Source organism: Caretta caretta, chromosome 14 (genome assembly GCF_965140235.1).
Source record: "Caretta caretta isolate rCarCar2 chromosome 14, rCarCar1.hap1, whole genome shotgun sequence".
In the NCBI taxonomy this organism is placed as follows: Eukaryota; Metazoa; Chordata; order Testudines; family Cheloniidae; genus Caretta; species Caretta caretta.
Window position 1 is genome coordinate 40094118 of NC_134219.1, and position 19285 is coordinate 40113402.

The 19285-nt window shown below is 44.2% G+C and overlaps 1 protein-coding gene and 1 pseudogene across 1 annotated transcript; both read right to left on the reverse strand.

The window, feature by feature from the left end:
* On the reverse strand, positions 1-2955 carry LOC142068979 (olfactory receptor 10A7-like; annotated as a pseudogene).
* A 5371-nt stretch (positions 2956-8326) lies between these two features.
* LOC142068980 (olfactory receptor 6B1-like) lies at positions 8327-9308 on the reverse strand. Its single transcript, XM_075119092.1, is given in 2 exon segments — positions 8327-8372; positions 8374-9308. Coding segments are annotated over 2 exon segments (969 nt in total). The 5' UTR covers positions 9297-9308.
* Positions 9309-19285: the final 9977 nt, after the last annotated feature.

Genomic DNA, 19285 nt, shown 5'->3' on the forward strand with positions numbered 1-19285 from the left:
CTAGACACTTACTGACAGTTTTTTCAGGGCTTCCTTGACCTCGTGGTTAATCAGGCTGTATATGAAGGGATTGGCCATAGGAGTCAGAATTGAGTAGCAGATGAAGAACACTTTGTTCAGGTCTCTCAGTGTGTTGGTTTTTGGTAGCAGGTACACATTGATTAGGGTCCCACAGAAAATGGCCACCACAATGAGGTGAGAGGAGCAGGTAGAAAATGCCTTTTGCCTCCCGGCGGCGGAAGGGATTCTCAGGATGGTGAAGATGATACACAAGTAGGACATCATGGTTAATACAAATGGAGGCAGAGTGAATATAGCAGCCAGGATGGTAATGACAAGCTCTATCTGGTTGGTGCCATTGCAGCAGAGATTTAACATTTCTGTGGATTCATAGTAGAAATGATCGATTTTATTGGGGCCACAGAAAGTTAATTGTAACATAAGAACTATTACTATGATACCAGCCAGAAATCCATTTATCCAAGACCCAGCTGCTAACGACAGGCAGAACCTGGTATTCATGAGGGCTGCATAATGGAGCAGTTTGCATATCGCCAAGTACCGATCATATGACATCACTGCTAGCAGATAGCATTCTGCAGCAGCAAAGAAACTAAAAAATAAAATTGTATCATACAACCACAAACAGAAATGGTATTGTCCCCTGTCAGGAAACTGGCCAGAACCCTGGGCAGGAGGATGGAGGTATAGCAGGTCTCCAAGCAGGACAAGTCCCCCGGAAGAAGTACATGGGGATGTGAAAGTGCCGATCAGCCACAACTTGGCCGGGAACATCCTCATTGTTGCGCTAGGTCACAATGTAGATCACTAGAAACAGCAGGAAGAGTAGGGCCAGCAGTTCAGGAAGATTCCTGAATCTCAGGAGGACAAATTCTGTGATGGACGTTTGATTCCTCCCTTCTGTGTTTGCCATGGGGTGTATCTAGGAAGGATAAAAAGTGAGGAAGAGAAAAATACGTCTTGGAGACGATTGGCAAAACCATACTTAAGCTTTAACCCAGCAAAGAAGAAGTTGGAGGGGAAGGAAGCCCCCTGGTTTGATAATGGAGTTGCAGGAACAGAGCTGGCTGGCATGTTGACTCTTTGGATATATTACCGTAAGTTTTATGCAGCAGATTTAACAAAATATCAACATCTCTCAAATCGGACCAGGAACCCAGTTGCTATGTTGAAGGGTCTGAGAGCCCACCATAATGGGCAGCCATTTAGACACACATAGTTTGATTCACATCATCTCATATCTCTTCTCATGACACAGTTTGTCCAAATGTGGGATACCATTACTGAGACAGTCTTCATATTTTTGTATAAGCCAAATCAATCAATCAATAAATCTAGTGTTGGACGTCAGACTAGAGGATCTAATGGTCTTTTGTGGCTTTCCAATCTATAAATCTATGAATGTACCTCTGTGATTCTTTCACACTGTTACACAGTTCCAAAATATCAAAAATTCCCAACAGGTAGAGCCAGATTTACCACCTTTAGCAAATATTAATAAGTGTTGAAAACCCTTTCCATTATATAAGTTGTGGAACCTGCAAATGTTTAAATTGTGCTGGGAATTCTCTCCCTGTAACATGAATTCTTGGACTATTAAGGCTGAGACTTTGATAGTACTCTATAGGAGTTAGGCACCCACTCCTCTTGACGAGTTGGGCACCTAAATCCATTAAGAAAAGGAGTACTTGTGGCACCTTAGAGACTAACCAATTTATTTGAGCATAAGCTTTCGTGAGCTACAGCTCACTTCATTGGATGCATACTGTGGAAACTGCAGAAGACATTATATACACAGAGGCCATGAAACAATACCTCCTCCCACCCCACTCTCCTGCTGCTAATAGCTTATCTATTACCAGCAGGAGAGTGAGTTTGTGTGTTGGGGGGGGCGGAGGGTGAGAAAACCTGGATTTGTGCTGGAAATGGCCCAACTTGATTATCATACACATTGTAAGGAGAGTGATCACTTTAGATAAGCTGTTACCAGCAGGAGAGTGGGGTGGGAGGAGGTATTGTTTCATGGTCTCTGTGTATATAATGTCTTCTGCAGTTTCCACAGTATGCATCCGATGATGTGAGCTGTAGCTCACGAAAGCTTATGCTCAAATAAATTGGTTAGTCTCTAAGGTGCCACAAGTCCTCCTTTTCTTTTTGCGAATACAGACTAACACGGCTGTTACTCTAAATCCATTAAGGCACTTAGAAAATTCCAACCAATATTGGTAGGAAAGTTAAAACTTTTATTTCACTGATTTTTCTATTCTCTCTCTCTCTCTCTCTCTCTCCTTAAGAGTATATCTATCTCTCTAGCTCCCATGTATATAGAATGAGTGCTGTGTGTCTGCAGGCTACAGCGTCCCTGTTTCACCATCTGTGTTTATCTCCAGCAGCTACAACTGGCTTTGTCCCCTGCTATGGAATCCTCTCTGGGACCTTGTGACCAGTGTGAACCTCTAATGACTCAGGAAGGCCTCTTCAAAAACAGGTGGGATTGATTGGTTCACAGAAACATACCTAGCAGAGGGAAACAGGGTTAAAACAATAAAATCCTATGCACGTATTGTCTGATTTGATGCACCATTTCAGTCTCTTGCTGAAGTTCTCATAATCCTCATTGCAGCCGTCCAGGAGGTTCCAGTCTTCCCTGGAAAAGTTTTCCTTCAGGGTTGCCTTGTCAAAAGCTACCGGTTGGTGCCTTCTGTTCGCCGTACACAGTGCCTTTTTCTTCACCTTCACAGTGAACGTGAGTCTGGCTCTCAGCAGGCGATGGCCGCTTCCAGTGTTGAACGACGGCACTACTGAAATATCCTGCAGGAAGCGTCGTCTATCGATCAGGAAGTAATCGATTTCATTCTTTGTCTTCGCATTTGGTGCGATCCGGGTCCATCTTCTGTTGGCCTTCTTTCGGAACCAGGTGTTACCAATGAACATTCTCCTCGTCTCTGCCAATATATCTAGTCGTTCTCGCACCTTTCATTCTCCGATACCTATGAACTTTTCGCCCTCTCTCCCTCTTCCAACCTTGGCGTTAAAATCTCCCATCGCAATCCTTTATGTGGAACTCTGAGTGAGGGTTTCCTCCAGCTCCTGATAGAATCCTTCCATATCCTCATCTTCGCATGCACTTGTGGGAGCGTAGATCTGGATGATTTTGAGGGTATTGTTTCGGTTCAGTAGGAGGTAAAGCACCCCGATACGTGATGACTTCAAATGGCATGAGACGATTTGTCTATCTAAACACTGCCTTTCCTTGCCAGTTTAAGCAGGTTCCACTTAACCCAGGTACCCCGCAAAAACAATGAGGCAGGTTGCCCCCTGCAACCCCGGCCTCTCAGATAATCTGACACCCCAATCAGAATCTCTCCCCACTTATTCATAGATTCCAAGGCCAGAAGGGTCCCTGGGATCATCTAGACTGCATCACTGTGAAACACAGGCCTGAATTAATTCCTGTTTGAACTAAAGCAGATCCTTCAGAAAAAAAAAAACATCCAATCCTGATTTTAAAAGTTCCACTGGTGGGAAATCCACCATGACTCTTTGTAAATTGTTCCAGTGGTTAATTACCCTCACTGATAAAAACTGTGCCTTATTTCTCGTATGAATCTGTCTAGCTTCAACTTCCAGCTCTTAACCCTTGTTATACCTTTCTCTGCTAGATTGTTGAGCCCACCCTTATCACATTTCTGATCCCCACATGGTAACTTACAGACTGTGATCAGTTTGCCCCTTAACCTGCTCCTTGTTAAACTGAACTGATTGAACTCCTTGAGTCTTCCAATCCTTTAATCGTCCTCATGGCTCTTCGCTGAACCCTGAATTGTGGGCACCACAACTGGACGCAGGATTCCAGCAGTGGTCGCACCAGTGCCAAATACAGAGGTAAAAAAGCCTCTCTGCTCCAGATCACCATGTTTATATGTCCAAGCATCACATTAACCCTTTGAGCCACAGGCTGTTTTTTTATCCACTCCGAAGTTCCTTAGTTCGGGGTTCCTGCCCAAAGGTCCCCCTCTGGTTCGAGAAGGGCGTCTGAACCTGACTACACTGGTTCATGCAGTGTCATAGCTGAAAGCTTGTCTCTCTCACCAACGGAAGTTGGTCCAATAAGAGATATTACCTCACCCACCCTGTATCTCTCATACACTGCTTCATGCATTTCTCCCACGGGGCTTTTCCTTTGAGCATCAGACCACTCAGGTCTGTGTACAGCTACCATGAGGCAGTGCTTGCAGAATTTAACCCTTAGCTACCCATACCACAGCCACCCAAAGTAACTGTGTGTATCAGCAGGACTTGGACCTGGGCCTGTAAGGTTAACGGGTAAGTAATTTCCCCATACTGCAACCTGGCAGTGCCTGTAGCTGACTCATTGCCTGTGGCCCATAATCTGCAGTGGTTGTATGCCACGGTAAATTCCATCCTGCATGATCGGACTGAAAGTGCTCTTAGCTCCTTGACCCTATATTCGCCCATGGGGCGCACCAAGAAGTGTCCAGGCAACAATGTGGATCCCAGCCAGCTGCCATGACCACCCTGCTTCTCTGTGTCTGAGGTCCTGGTACTGACCTTGACTCTGACTTCTGACTCCTGATCGACCCCTAGAAACACAAGTGGGATGCTGATACCTGGTTTTGACCCTCGTCCCAATTCCTGATTCTGCCTCCGGCTCTGACCCTCGGCTTGACTCTTGACCCTGATACTGACTCTGACCCCTGGCTTCAGTTCCGGGATCTCCAGCTCCTACCACTTGTCCTACCTACCTTTGCCCAGCATCCCGACACAGACTATGTATTGTAAAAATGAATACAGATACTTCCCACATTCTTCACAGAAGGCAAATCTTAAATTGCTCATGCTTAATTACTCCAGCACTTTAATACCCCGGTTCGGAAGGTGATATATAAATGCAAAGCAGCAGCAGTTTGGAATTGGGTGCTCACCTCTATTCGTAGGACAGCTCTCACTTCAGTCGATGAACTCATTTCTCAGGGTTTGAGACCAGGTGGGTGAGGTAATACCTTTTATTGGATTCAGAGTAATAGCCGTGTTAGTCTGTATTCGCAAAAAGAAAAGGAGTACTTGTGGCACCTTAGAGACTAACCAATTTATTTGAGCATAAGCTTTCGTGAGCTACAGCTCACTTCATCGGATGCATAGAATGGAACATATAGTAAGAGATATATCTATATATATAGAGAGAGAGAGAGATTAGTTGGAAGTTACCATACAAACTGTGAGAGGCTAATTAGTTAAGATGAGCTATTACCAGCAGGAGAAAAAAAACTTTTGTCCTGATCATCAAGATGGCCCATTTAGACAGTTGACAAGAAGGTGTGAGGCTACTTAACATGGGGAAATAGATTCAATATGTGTAATGACCCAGCCACTCCCAGTCTCTATTCAAACCTAAGTTAATGGTATATAGTTTGCATATTAATTCAAGCTCAGCAGTTTCTCCTTGGAGTCTGTTTTTGAAGCTTTTCTGTTGCAAAATTGCCACCCTTAGATCTTTTACTGAGTGGCTAGAGAGGTTGAAGTGTTCTCCTACTGGTTTTTGAATGTTATAATTCCTGATGTCAGATTTCTGTCCATTTATTCTTTTGCGTAGAGACTGTCCGGTTTGGCCATTGTACGTGGCAGAGGGGCATTGCTGGCACATGATGGCATATATCACATTGGTAGATGTGCAAGTGAACGAGCCCCTGATGGCGTGGCTAATGGGATTAGGTCCTATGATGGTGTCACTTGAATAAATATGTGGACAGAGTTGGCATCGGGCTTTGTTGCAAAGATAGGTTCCTGGGTTAGTGTTTTTGGTGTGTGGTTGCTGGCTTCAGGTTGGGGGGCTGTCTGTAAGCGAGGACTGGTCTGTCTCCCAAGATCTGTGAGAGTGAGGGATCATTTTTTCAGGATAGGTTGTAAAACTTTGATGATGCGCTGGAGAGGTTTTAGTTGGGGGCTGAAGGTGATGGCTAGTGGCGTTCTGTTATTTTCTTTGTTGGGCCTGTCCTGTAGTAGGTGACTTCTGGGTACTCTTCTGGCTCTGTCAATCTGTTTTTTCACTTCAGCAGGTGGGTATTGTAGTTTTAAGAATGCTTGATGGAGATCTTGTAGGTGTTTGTCTCTGTCTGAGGGATTGGAGCAAATGCAGTTGTATCTTAGAGCTTGGCTGTAGACAATGGATTGTGTGGTGAGCCATCAAGGGCTCGTTCACCTGCACATCTACCAGTGTGATATATGCCATCATATCTGATTGATTGATTGATTTGGATTATAAAAAATATGAAGACTTTCTCAGTAATGGTATCCCACATTTGGACAAACTTTGTCATGAGAAGAGATATGAGATGATGTGAATCAAACTATGTGTGTCTTTGCAACAAAGCCCGATGCCAACTCTGTCCACATATTTATTCAAGTGACACCATCATAGGACCTAAGCCCATTAGCCACACCGTCAGGGGCTCGTTCACCTGCACATCTACCAATGTGATATATGCCATCATGTGCCAGCAATGCCCCTCTGCCATGTACATTGGCCAAACCGGACAGTCTCTACGCAAAAGAATAAATGGACACAAATCTGACATCAGGAATCATAACATTCAGAAACCAGTAGGAGAACACTTCAACCTCTGTGGCCACTCAGTAAAAGATCTAAGGGTGGCAATTTTGCAACAGAAAAGCTTCAAAAACAGACTCCAAGGAGAAACTGCTGAGCTTGAATTAATATGCAAACTATATACCATTAACTTAGGTTTGAATAGAGACTGGGAGTGGCTGGGTCATTACACATATTGAATCTATTTCCCCATGTTAAGTAGCCTCACACCTTCTTGTCAACTGTCTAAATGGGCCATCTTGATGATCAGGACAAAAGTTTTTTTCTCCTGCTGGTAATAGCTCATCTTAACTAATTAGCCTCTCACAGTTTGTATGGTAACTTCCAACTTATCTGTATGTATATACATCTCTTACTATATGTTCCATTCTATGCATCTGATGAAATGAGCTATAGCCCACGAAAGCTTAAGCTCTAATAAATTTGTTAGTCTCTAAGGTGCCACAAGTCCTCCTGTTCTTTTTCCCATTATTGTATTGGCTACTGAACTCTATTGGTCACTAGTCAGTATTTCTGACACCCCCACCCGCCTCATTTCCTCTACTCTGCTGCCATCTAGTGTTGATTTCTCAGCATGACAGCCTGTTGCTTGTCTCTCCTCTAGTGGATTCTTCTCTCTATAGCTGCCTCTTTCCCGTGCTTGACTCTCAGGTCACCTGGTGGCCCTTATTTTATATAACAGCCCATAACTCACTCCATAACATCTGCTACTATCCACCTTTCACTATGCAGCGCAGAGGTCCTCGTCTCTTCAGTGCTCTCTACTCAGCACTTACACACCGTTATACAGCTTCACCTCCCTTTCCATTGGTCCTTTGGCAACATAACTTCTCCTTTCTTGCCCCTCCACTTTGGCTGCTGTTCATTGGGCAGCACAGCTGCGCCTGTCCTCTCTGCCCTCTTGTGGCCCTAGACAGCATAACTGCATCTCTCCTCATTGTAACAGGTCCCCTCCCTTTGAACTGCTCTGTGCAGCTGGGGGAAGCAGAGCAGCTGGTGCCCTGCAGGGCCATGAGCAGAGTCCCTCGTCAGTGACCGTTTGACAGACCCGACCCCCGGAACGGCCTCAGTTCTATGGGTGCCCTGGCAAACCCCCAGCTGGGCCTGGACAGTCCCAGTGGACCTGGCGTGTGAGTCTACCTCTTTGTTTGCCCAACCTCCCTGCCTCCAAGGGCCCGGTGAGCCTGGAGCTGTTGCTTTCCCGGAGCTGGTCACAGCCGGGTGTAGCCCAGATAAGAGCTATAACGCTGTTCCTGGTGAAGTGTCCAGAGGTCACTGCTGGGGCCTGGTTGTTTGCCTCCGGCCTCTGTGAGTTCAGTGAAGATGGTTGGTTTGCAGAGGGTTATGATGGTAATAAGCACAATTTCAGGGGTGGCAGATTTCCCAGCCTTACGTTCCCATCTCTGCTGCACAAGGAGTTACTATTTTCATTGTCCAAACATTTATTTTGATCACGAATGGCTTTTTTAAAGATCTAAACAATTGGTTACAATTTTGTCTCCATTCTGCCTAGTGCCCATAACTCCATGATGGGAACATGGTTATGGCCACCTCCCTCCCTGGTCCTTCCACTGAGATGGACAACACTGAGTGCTGAGATTTTCACTAGGACTTTTCAACTTAATTTTAATGGGGGATGATTGCTGAAATCACCCAGACAGCCTGAGGTTTTCAAAGCTAAGTTATTATCTCAGAGTCTCCGCACGTTTTTGCGAAAGCCACATTTACTGACTGCTTTCCTCAAAGCTTCCTTGACCTCTCTGTTTCTCAGGCTGTAGATAAGGGGGTTTACCAGGGGAGTCAGGACCGTGTAGCAAAGAGGGAGCACTTTGTTTAGGTCTCTCAGTGTACCATGTTTCGGTAGCATGTAGACAATCATTAGGGTTCCATAGAAAATTGTCACCACAATGAGGTGAGAGGAGCACGTGGAAAAGGCCTTTTGCCTCCCGGTGGTGGAAGGGATTCTCAGGATGGTGGCGATGATGCACATGTAGGACGTCACGGTTAGTAGGAATGGAGGCAGGGTGAATACACAGGCTAGTATGAAATCCACCAATATGACCAGGTGTGTGTCACTGCAGGAGAGCTCTATCAGTGGGAGGGGATCACAATAGAAATAGTCAATTTCATTTGGGCCACAGAATATTAACTGTGATAGGAATAAGACAAAGATGGTAAGAGCCAAAAAACCATTAAACCAGGAGCCAGCAGCCAACTGGAAGGAAAACCTGATATTCATAAGAGTTGAATAGTGCAGGGGTTTACATATCGCTAAATACCGATCATAAGACATCGCTGCTAGGAGATAGCATTCTGTAGCCACCAGAGACCCAAAGAAATACAGTTGTATGATGCAGCCACTGACTGAGATGGTTTTGTCCCCAGTCAGGAGACTGGCCAGCATCCGGGGCACGATGGCTGAGGTGTAGCAGGTCTCTACGCAGGACAAATTCCCCAGGAAGAAGTACATGGGGCTGTGAAGATGCTGGTCAGCCACAACGAGCACCACAATGAGGGTGTTCCCAACCACGGTTGCCATGTAGATCACTAGGAACATTAGGAAGAGAAGAATTTTCAGGTCAGGGAGATCCCCGAATCCCAGGAGGAAGAATTCAGTGATGGCTGTTTGGTTTCTGCAGTCTGCCATTGGTTGAGTCTGGGAACAATAAATCTGTGCGACTGAATTGGAAGGACACAGAGTTAAAAGTTAATCAAATCTTGTGAATTAATTCCATAAATATTCAGAAACTCCCTCCCTCTCCTGGTTACAGGCTGAAATTTTAAGGCTAAATTTAGATTTCAGAGCAAAGTGCCAGGAAACTGAGTCTGAGGACAGAACATTGCTCTGATGGGGAAGAGGGTGTTCGACACGGATACCAGTGACTACTATAACAGCCCATTTGTCTCGTAGCCACATACTGATATGACAGATCAGATCATTTCTCTGTCTATCAAATCCTACCTAGTGACATACCAGAGCTTAACAATGATGCTTAAATGCTGTATTTCACTCCTGGCAATGGCCAGAATCATGCCATGTCTTAGGAGTCAAAATCAAACATCAACTAAAATCTTGGACTGAGATTTTTCAATGTGGTCTAGAGTTCTTAGGCACCGTCCTGTGTTCGATTTCTTTCCATGAATTCTAACACTATACCCTGGTATATTCAGCATTTCAGTGCCCTGTAGGAGAAGGAATAATTTTCACCCCCTCACAAGAGATCAGTTCATGCCATAAATTATGAAGTGAAGTAAATTCTCCCTTAGTGCCTGTGGTGGTGATGGTAACGTGGTGAGGGACTGGCAGTGCCTTTTCTGTTTCCCAACAGTAGCTATGTAGCAGTCATAAAATACAGCTCTTTGGAGGGTGGATCTTAAGAAGGTGCAAAACCAGGCTGATGTACAACCCTAACTGGGAAATGACCCTCCCCACTTCATAATGAGTGTGGGATGATAATACAGGAAAGGCACTGGGTGAAAAAAAATGCTTTCCCTAAACTCAAAGTCTAGAAACAATCTGGCATGTGTGATCCGGGCTAGTACGACTCTATCACCACTCGCCACCCCATTGAAAAGTCATGGAAGACGGGAGACATTCCAGAAGACTGGAAAAGGGCAAATATAGTACCCATCTATAAAAAGGGAAATAAGGACAACCCAGGGAATTACAGACCAGTCAGCTTAACTTCTGTACCCGGAAAGGTAATGGAGCAAATAATTAAGCAATCAGTTTGCAAACACCTAGAAGATAATGAGGTGATAAGTAACAGTCAGCATGGATTTGTCAAGAACAAAGCATGTCAAACCAACCTGATAGCTTTCTTTGACAGGGTAACAAGCCTTGTGGATGGCGGGAAGCGGTAGATGTGGTATATCTTGACTTTAGTAAGGCTTTTGATACTGTCTCTCATGACCTTCTCATAAACAAAGTAGGGAAATACAACCTAGATGGAGCTACTATAAGGTGGGTGCATAACTGGTTGGAAAACCATTCCCAGAGAGTCGTTATCAGTGGTTCACAGTTATGCTGGAAGGGCATAATGAGTGGGGTCCCACAGGGATATGTTTTGGGTCGGGTTCTGTTCAATATCTTTATCAACAATTTAGATAATGGCATAGAGAGTACACTTATAAAGTTTGCGGACAATACCAAGCTGGGAGGGGTTGTGAGTGTTTTGGAGGATAGGATTAAAATTCAAAATGATCTGGACAAACTGGAGAAATGGTCTGAAGTAAATAGGATGAAATTCAATAAGGACAAATGCAACGTACTCCACTTAGGAAGGAACAATCAGTTGCACACATACCAAATGGGAAATGACTGCAGAAGGAAGAAGTACTGTGGAAAGGGATCTGGGGGTCATTGTGGATCACAAGCTAAATATGAGTCAACAGTGTAACACTGTTGCAAAAAAAAGCAAATATAATTCTGGGATGTATTAGCAGGTGTGTTGTAGGCAAGACACGAGAAGTAATTTTTCCACTCCTGGGCACCACATTTCAGGAAAGATGTGGACAAATTGGAGAAAGTCCAGAGAAGAGTAACAAATAGGATTAAAGGTCAAAACCTGGGTTTGACCCACATCCCAATCCTGACTCTGTCTTTGGCTCTGACCCTCGGCTTAACTCTGACTCTGATTTTTGCTTGACCCTCAGCTTGACCCTGACACTGGCTCTGACTCCTGGCTTCAGTTCTGGGATCCCAAGCTCCTGCCACTAGTCCTGCCTACCTTTGCCAAGGATTCTGGAAGTTTTCCTGGACCACCCCTCACACTTGTACAAGGCCAGCCCTGTGGGACATGGAGGCAGTGGGTCACCCCCTACCCAGCATGTTGCAAGGGGCACTAAACACGCCTGAACAGGTTGACAGCCCTCGGAGAGAACTTCCCATGGTGCGAACACAATTGGGCAGCTTCGACCAACACTCCGTGAAGTAGTTGGGTTACATCCTGTCTCCGAGGGCCTCAAAATGGACCCCAGGAAGGTGAACGCTGTTCGGACCTGGGCGGCACCCCTGGAACATCAAGGAGCTGCAGTGCTTCCTTGGGTTTGCTAATTTTTATAGGCACTGGGTTTTCAGACCAGATAGCCCCATTGACAGTGCTCCTCCCCAAACACGCCTCTTTCACCTACTCTCCGGAGGCTCAACAGGTGTTCGACCAGCTCAAGATGTCCATCACCAGTGCTCCAGTCTTGATCCATCCTGACCCAATGCGGGCCTTTGTCAGTGAGACTGATGCATCTAATGTTGCAATTGGGACCATACTTCCCCAAGAATCAGGCCCCCAACAGCACCTGTTCCCTTGTGCTTATTATTCTCGGAAACTCACACCCAGCAGAACAAAATTATGAGATTTTAGATACGGAGCTTCTAGCAATCAAAGCCACCTTCGGGGAATGGCGCCACCACCTTGAAGGTGCCCAACACCCAATACAGGTATACACAGATCATAAAATCTTGGACTATCTCCGTAGGGCAAAGGCGCTGAACCAAAGACAGCTTCAGTGGGCCCTGTTGTTCACACACTTTTATTTTACCATCACCTATCACCAGAACAAGGCAGCCAATGCCCTGTCCTGAAAAGGGGAATACCTCCCTGACCATACCCAGCTGGTGTGCATCCTCAAGCCCTATATTTTCCTGGATGCTCTATTCCCCAAGACCACTTCCTCCTTTAGTTAGTAAGAAGGCGCCCCTCAGCACCTTCAGACACCCTATCTAGACTCTAGGTGATTATTACTGTGGATTTGATAGTCAAGCTTCCCTTATCTGCCAAGCATACCATCATCCTCCTAGAAGAGCCTGTCTGGGCAGCACCCCTAGAAGAGATGATGTAAGGCCTAGTGGGTCTATAGGACTACCAGGCAACAAACATCCCCACATTGCTACCTTTGTAATTTGATTATTCTTTGCAACACACAATCTGCAGTGGTTTAACACCAGGGGAAGTTGCGCCTCATGTGATCTGACTGACAGTGGTCTTAGCTATCCCTGATTGGCTCCTTGATCCTATATAAAGCGATGGGGTGTAAAAGGAAGTGTCCAGGCTCTGGTTGAAGAAAGGCTGTTTCAGTGGTGACTGTGGGGTGCTGGCTCGGTGGCTGGCTGGGCAGAGTGAGATGGATGAGAGAAATGAAACTGAAACCAGGCTAGACCATGAGTACAGGGAAAGCATTGATGAAGACTGGATGCCAGCAAGGAAAAAGAAAAGGGGAGATTCTCTGCACCCAGAAGAAGGACCAGCAAATAGGAGGGCAGGAAAGGGGAATTTCCCCCCCCCCCAGAAATGGGGGGAAATTACCTAACAGTAAAATCCATAGATAAGGACATAAAGATAGGAGATATCAACCCCCTGAGAATGGCAGAGGGGATCAAAAAAGTGCTGGAGACAGAGCAAGAGCTAAGATGGTACCTGCTGGAGACTCATTAGTGGAATGTAAAAACAAAGACCAAGTAGGGACACTCCTTAAGACAAAGGTGCTAAGTAAAATACAAATAAGTTGTCAGCTACCCAAATTCCTCACAGAAACAAGATGGGTAGTATCTGGGTGCCAAATGAAATTTCAGGAAAGAAAGCAAGGAATAGGTGGAGATAAGGTGATAAGTGCTAAGTGGCTAATTAGCAGAAGAGGCAGTGATAGCAAGTGCTTGACAGCTGTGTTGGTCACATTTTAAGGGAGGGATGTGACCAGATAGTCCAGAATATCAGAGTAACTTTAGTGTATCAAAGTCCTATAGCCCTCTTTCTGTGAGATGCTACAGCGGCCAGAGATTTGGTCATGTTGCAAATAATTCCAATGGGAAAATATAGTGCAGTAAGTGTGGAGGTGACCATTCACAGGATGACTGTGAGGAAGGGACAGAACAAAAATGTTGCAACTGTGGGGGAAACACAGCTCAGAATATGCAAGCTGTACTGAGGGGAGCAAGCTAGAGAACTACAAGAAACCCAAGTTGCTAATAACATGTCCTGTGCAGAAGCTGTTAGGAGATACCTAAAAGAGAACCTGATGTGAGGAAAGGCAATAGCCTGCAACAAATTAATGGGAGGGAATGAGTAACGTTGGGATGAAAAGAGATTCATTGCAGTAATGGTTGATGTAATCAACTGTAGTTCTCAAACAGGAAAGAAAACAGAAAATGAGAATTATAATTAAAGCTGCAGCCTAGCAACCTGTCAGTGGAACAACTTCAGACTTTCCTCAGTGAAACTACTATGGACGGTCAGAAACAGATTTTCAGCTTGAATGCCCACAGCTTAATAGCACATGGGTAGGAATTAAAGACCAATATTTTTGATATGAAAACAAAGCCTGATCTAATATGCATACAAGACTTGGCTAATAGAAAAATGAGACTATAAAATCCCAGGATATGGTCTATATGGACATCATAGAGAAATGGAAAAGGTGGGGACGGATACCCTTTTACTAAGGAGAACCTGAAGTACCTTGAAGTAGAGATTAGAAAGCTAAATATCAAGGATAATGCTATTGAGATACCAATACAAAACAATTCTACATCTCTAAGACTTTATCATGTTTATTACCCATGCAGGAAACTAGAGGCTATGGACCTGAAAGAATCCATTGCAAGTGTCACATGCCCACTCATTGTCTGTGGTGATCTGAATAGTCACAACCGATTGCAGGGAAGTAAGAAAAACATGGAAAATGTTCAGAGCAAATCTTTGAAGAGAATAATTTAGCAATAAGTGATGGAGCACCTACCAGGTTCAGTACAGCTGATGGAAGCTTCTCATGTCTGGATCTGGGACCATAGGGAGTGAATGCAGCTGTGAAATTGACAGAGGGGTGGGAATGGCTAGTGACCAGGTCCTGACATTAATTACATCTCAAGGAAAAGGATATCCCCACTTGGAATCTTAAAAAAGCAAACTGGAAAAATCTTTGGAAAGAGAAGTGAGCAATATGTGAGTAAGTAATGGATCTGTGAAGATATTGAGGAATCCTGTAGTAATATTAATAAAGGAATCATAAAGACAGCCAGCCTAGCTATTCCTAGGATGCCAACACTGCCTGAAGATAGGGGAAGTGTACCATGGTGGAACAGGGAATATGAAATGGTAATTAGGGAAAGGAATAAGTCATATAAGACAGCAAAAAATCCTCAAATAATGGACTTAATGAAATATAAAAAAGTAAGGTAGTTTCACAAAGGGCTATAAAAAGGGCAAAAAGAGAGAGCTGGACACCATAACATGGGGAAGTAAGTAAAAATACCAATACAGCAAAGATTATATATAAACAAACTAGGGAAATGAATGGAATAAAGAGTAAGAGTCACGTAACACCAAGTCTTCCAGTTGCGGGGCATGGAGTAATAAGCTCTAACAAAAGAAAAGCAGAAACTCTAGCCACCATGTTTCAAAAAGTCAGTAATGATAAATATCAGCGGTTACAAATTAGGGAGAAGAAAAGAACATTAAGGATAATTATGAGATGAAGAGGTGGGATGGGAGAAGGATGTGGATATTTTAAATGTAAACTTTAGTGTGGCTTAAGTAAAACCATGGAAAGCATAGTAAGGGAGAGAACAGTAGCACACCTAGAAAGAAGAAGGTTTATAGATAAAACACAAAGTGGGCTCCAGTAAGGTGGGAGTGTGTTTGACCACGTTGTCAGGATAGAGACAGAAGCACAAAAAAGCATGAGAATCATAGAATTAATTATACTAATATTCCTGGACATAGAAAAAGCCTACGATGTGTTCTGGAGAGAGGAACTACTTCATAAAGTGGCCTCAATGGGTAACATAGGAAGAATGTACAGATGGATAAGGAACTTCTTAGGCAAAAGAACAAGTCCAATTAGGGAAAGCTTTCTCCAGCGTATAGTAAATTGCAAGTGAAACTCCACAGAGCAGTGTAGTTACGCCAGCCCTCTTTAACATCATGATAAATGATCGCCCTGAAGAGATGAGGATAGGAATAGGGATCATGTTTGCTGACTGTGCCATATGGATCAAAAGCAGAAACCTTGAAAGTGCCACCAAAAGAATGATGATGCACTTAAGAGAAGTGCAGAATGGGGAAAGAGGTGGGGCTTCAAATTCTCATAGACAAAACTAAGGGAACGATCCTCACAACATGGAAAAGCCAAAAAGATGTAAAGTTATAGCTATATGACCAATAGATAAATATACTGTCATTACAAATTCTTAGGTGTGATATTTGATAACAAGCTCACTTGGAGGGACCATATTGAAAATATTAGATAAGTGCAAAAGTCAAATACCTTTGGAACATCCTGGGGAGTGGATATGAAAATGGTGGCAATGCTATACAGAGCACTAATTAGACCAGTTATTGAGTATGGATGCCCGGCCTTTGGGTCAGCAATGAATACAAATCTGAACTAGATTATATCCACACACACGCATTGCATATCAGGTGGTGACTTCATTATTGTATCTCTGTACTACAGATATACGCATTTCCATCAGCTGCTGCTAATTCTTAGAACGAAGCTCCCAGACTTAACCTTTTTGGGCCAAAGTACGAGATAATAGTGAAGATAGCACTAAGCTAACCGGTTTGGACAAAAACTCAACATACCCCATGTAAATAGGGTACAGAAGTGGATAGCTGATCTTCATGAAAAGAAGGGATTGAAAGAGACCGAAATGTATAGCTATGGGAAAATACTCCATCATTAGAAAATCACCCCCAGTCGGGAAAGACATGGAATTATATAATGAAATCAATAAAAAGATGATAGACAAGATGTCACAATTATATTGATTTGCTATAAGTGGGGACACTATTGACAAATACATACAGAGGGTTCCAAAGAGGAAAGAACAGAGTGGGAACAGCTTCCTGTGTGCCCTCACTCGGACTCAAGAAAGCTGTGTGGCTAACTTTGTATCCATCTTTATGGCTGAGATACACAGGGATTATGCTAGCACTAAATCGTGCTTTAGATGTGTGGCCAGCTGCTGTGGCCATCCTGTCTGACTCTTTATCAGGGCTGCAGCAGGCAACTCACAGTGGTGAGTCTGACAGCAGAAATGATTCTCTTAATGATATATTACTGCTAACAGCCAGACTGGTGGAACTGGATATAACCAACGTAATCACCTGGTGCAGACAGGGATAGCAGGCAACGAATTGGCTGGCAAAAAGTGTTATTAATCACAAACAAGTTGACCTCGGGATCCCCTTAAGCAAACTGGCATTTAAACACCTGATCAAAAGTGAGCTAAGGAAGGAATGGCAAGAACTGTAGGCAAATGAAATGAAGGGGAAAAAAATTCCTGATTCTGCCTCCGGCTCTGACCCTCGGCTTGACTCTCGACCCTGATACTGATTCTGACCCCTGGTTTCAGTTCCGGGATCTCCAGCTCCTACCACTTGTCCTACCTACCTTTGCCCAGCATCCTGACACAGACGATGTATCGTAAAAATGAATACAGATACTTCCCACATTCTTCACAGAAGGTGAATCTTAAATTGCTCATGCTTAATTACTCCAGCACTTTAATACCCCGGTTCGGAAGGTGATATATAAATGCAAAGCAGCAGCAGTTTGGAATTGGGTGCTCACCTCTATTCATAGGACAGCTCACACTGGAGTCGATGAACTCATTTCTCAGGGTTTGAGACCAGGTGGGTGAGGTAATACCTTTTATTGGACCAGCTTCTGCTGGTGAGAGACATGTTTTCGACACACAGAGCTCTTCAGGGTTTGGCAGACAAGACTCCAGTTCCACTGAGGTTCTTGTCTTTCATCATTCTGCAGAAATGGGACTTTCTCATAGAGACCTGCAGTTACCTGAAGGGACAGAAAATGGGCTTCCCCTTCGATTTAAAAAGTGTAAATGCTCTCTCATAGTTGTATTCTCTCTTCATGCTTTTCAAAATGGTCCCACTTCGACCTTTTTCCCACTTGGTTCATTTTGTGTCTCCAAAGCGTTGTAGCTAACAATGCCCACTGTGAGTTGCAATTATACAAGTCCCATTCTACATCAGGTTTTAGTCTAACGATCCTTTGTGGAAAATATTTTAGATCATGGAGAAACACCAGCTTTCATTTTTGGGAGATGCCTGTCCAAGGTGATGGCCAGTTATCATGTACTTGCACCGCCCCCGAATTAGTATTCAAGAGATGCTGCCATCTAATGGGCATTTTTGAAAATAGTGGCCCATGTCTCACTCTTACAACATGCTGCCACCTGGGAGCCATTTTACAGTATAACTTTCCCATTATTGTATTGGCTACTGAACTCTATTGGTCACTAGTCAGTATTTCTGATGCCCCCCCCCGCCCCCTTTCCTCTACTCTGCTGCCATCTAGTGTCGATTTCCCAGCATGACAGCCTGTTGCTCTTCTCTCCTATGGTGGATTCTTCTCGCTATAGCTGCCTCTTTCCCATTCTTAAAAAGAAAAGGAGGACTTGTGGCACCTTAGAGACTAACAAATTTATTAGAGCATAAGCTTTCGTGAGCTACAGCTCACTTCATCAGATGCCTGCAAGTGGGGAGATTTTATATACACAGAGAACATGAAACAATTGGTTAGTCTCTAAGGTGCCACAAGTACTCCTTTTCTTCTTACCATACAGACTGTAACAAGAGTGATCAGGTAAGGTGAGCTATTAAGCTATTACCAGCAGGAGAGCCGGTGCGGGGTGGGGGGTGGGGGGGAACCTATTGTAGTGATAATCAAGGTGCGCCATTTCCAGCACTTTACAAGAACAGTAGGAGGGGAAATAAACATGGGGAAATAGTTTTACTTTGTGTAATGACACATCCATTCCCAGTCTTTATTCAAACCTAAGTTAATTGTATCCAGTTTGCAAATGAATTCCAATTCAGCAGTCTCTCATTGGAGTCTGTTTCTGAAGTTTTTTTGTTGAAGAATTGCCACTTTTAGGTCTGTAATCCAGTGACCAGGGAGATTGAAGTGTTCTCCAACTGGTTTTTAAATGTTATAATTCTTGATGTCTGATTTGTGTCCATTTATTCCTTTATGTAGAGATTGTTCATTTTGGCCAATGTACATGGCAGAGGGGCATTGCTGGCACATGATGGCATATATCACATTGGTAGATGTGCAGGTGAACGAGCCTCTGATAGTGTGGCTGATGTGATTAGGCCCTATGATGGTGTCCCCTGAATAGATATGTGGACACAGTTGGCAACAGGCATGTGAAGTAGTTATGAGTGAGGACAAAGTCACAAAGTTCAGCCACCAGGTTTGCCGTGACATTATCAGGGATACTGTTCCTGACGACTTGTAGTCCATCTTTGTGTGGAATGATGGTGTAGAGGGCTTCTACATCCATAGTGGCTAGGATCGTGTTTTCAGGAAGATCACCGATGGATTGTAGTTTCCTCAGGAAGTCAGTGGTGTCTCGAAGATAGCTGGGAGTGCTGGTAGCGATGGGCCTATGGAGGGAGTGTTTGGGGACAATGTATACCTTCAAAACAGCGTCACTGCTACGGGTACCCGCATGGCCCCACAGTATGCCAACATTTTCATGGCTGACTTAGAACAAAGCTTCCTCAGCTCTCGTCCCCTAACGCCCCTACTCTACTTGCACTACATTGATGACATCTTCATCATCTGGACCCATGGAAAAGAAGCCACCATGATTTCAACAATTTCCAT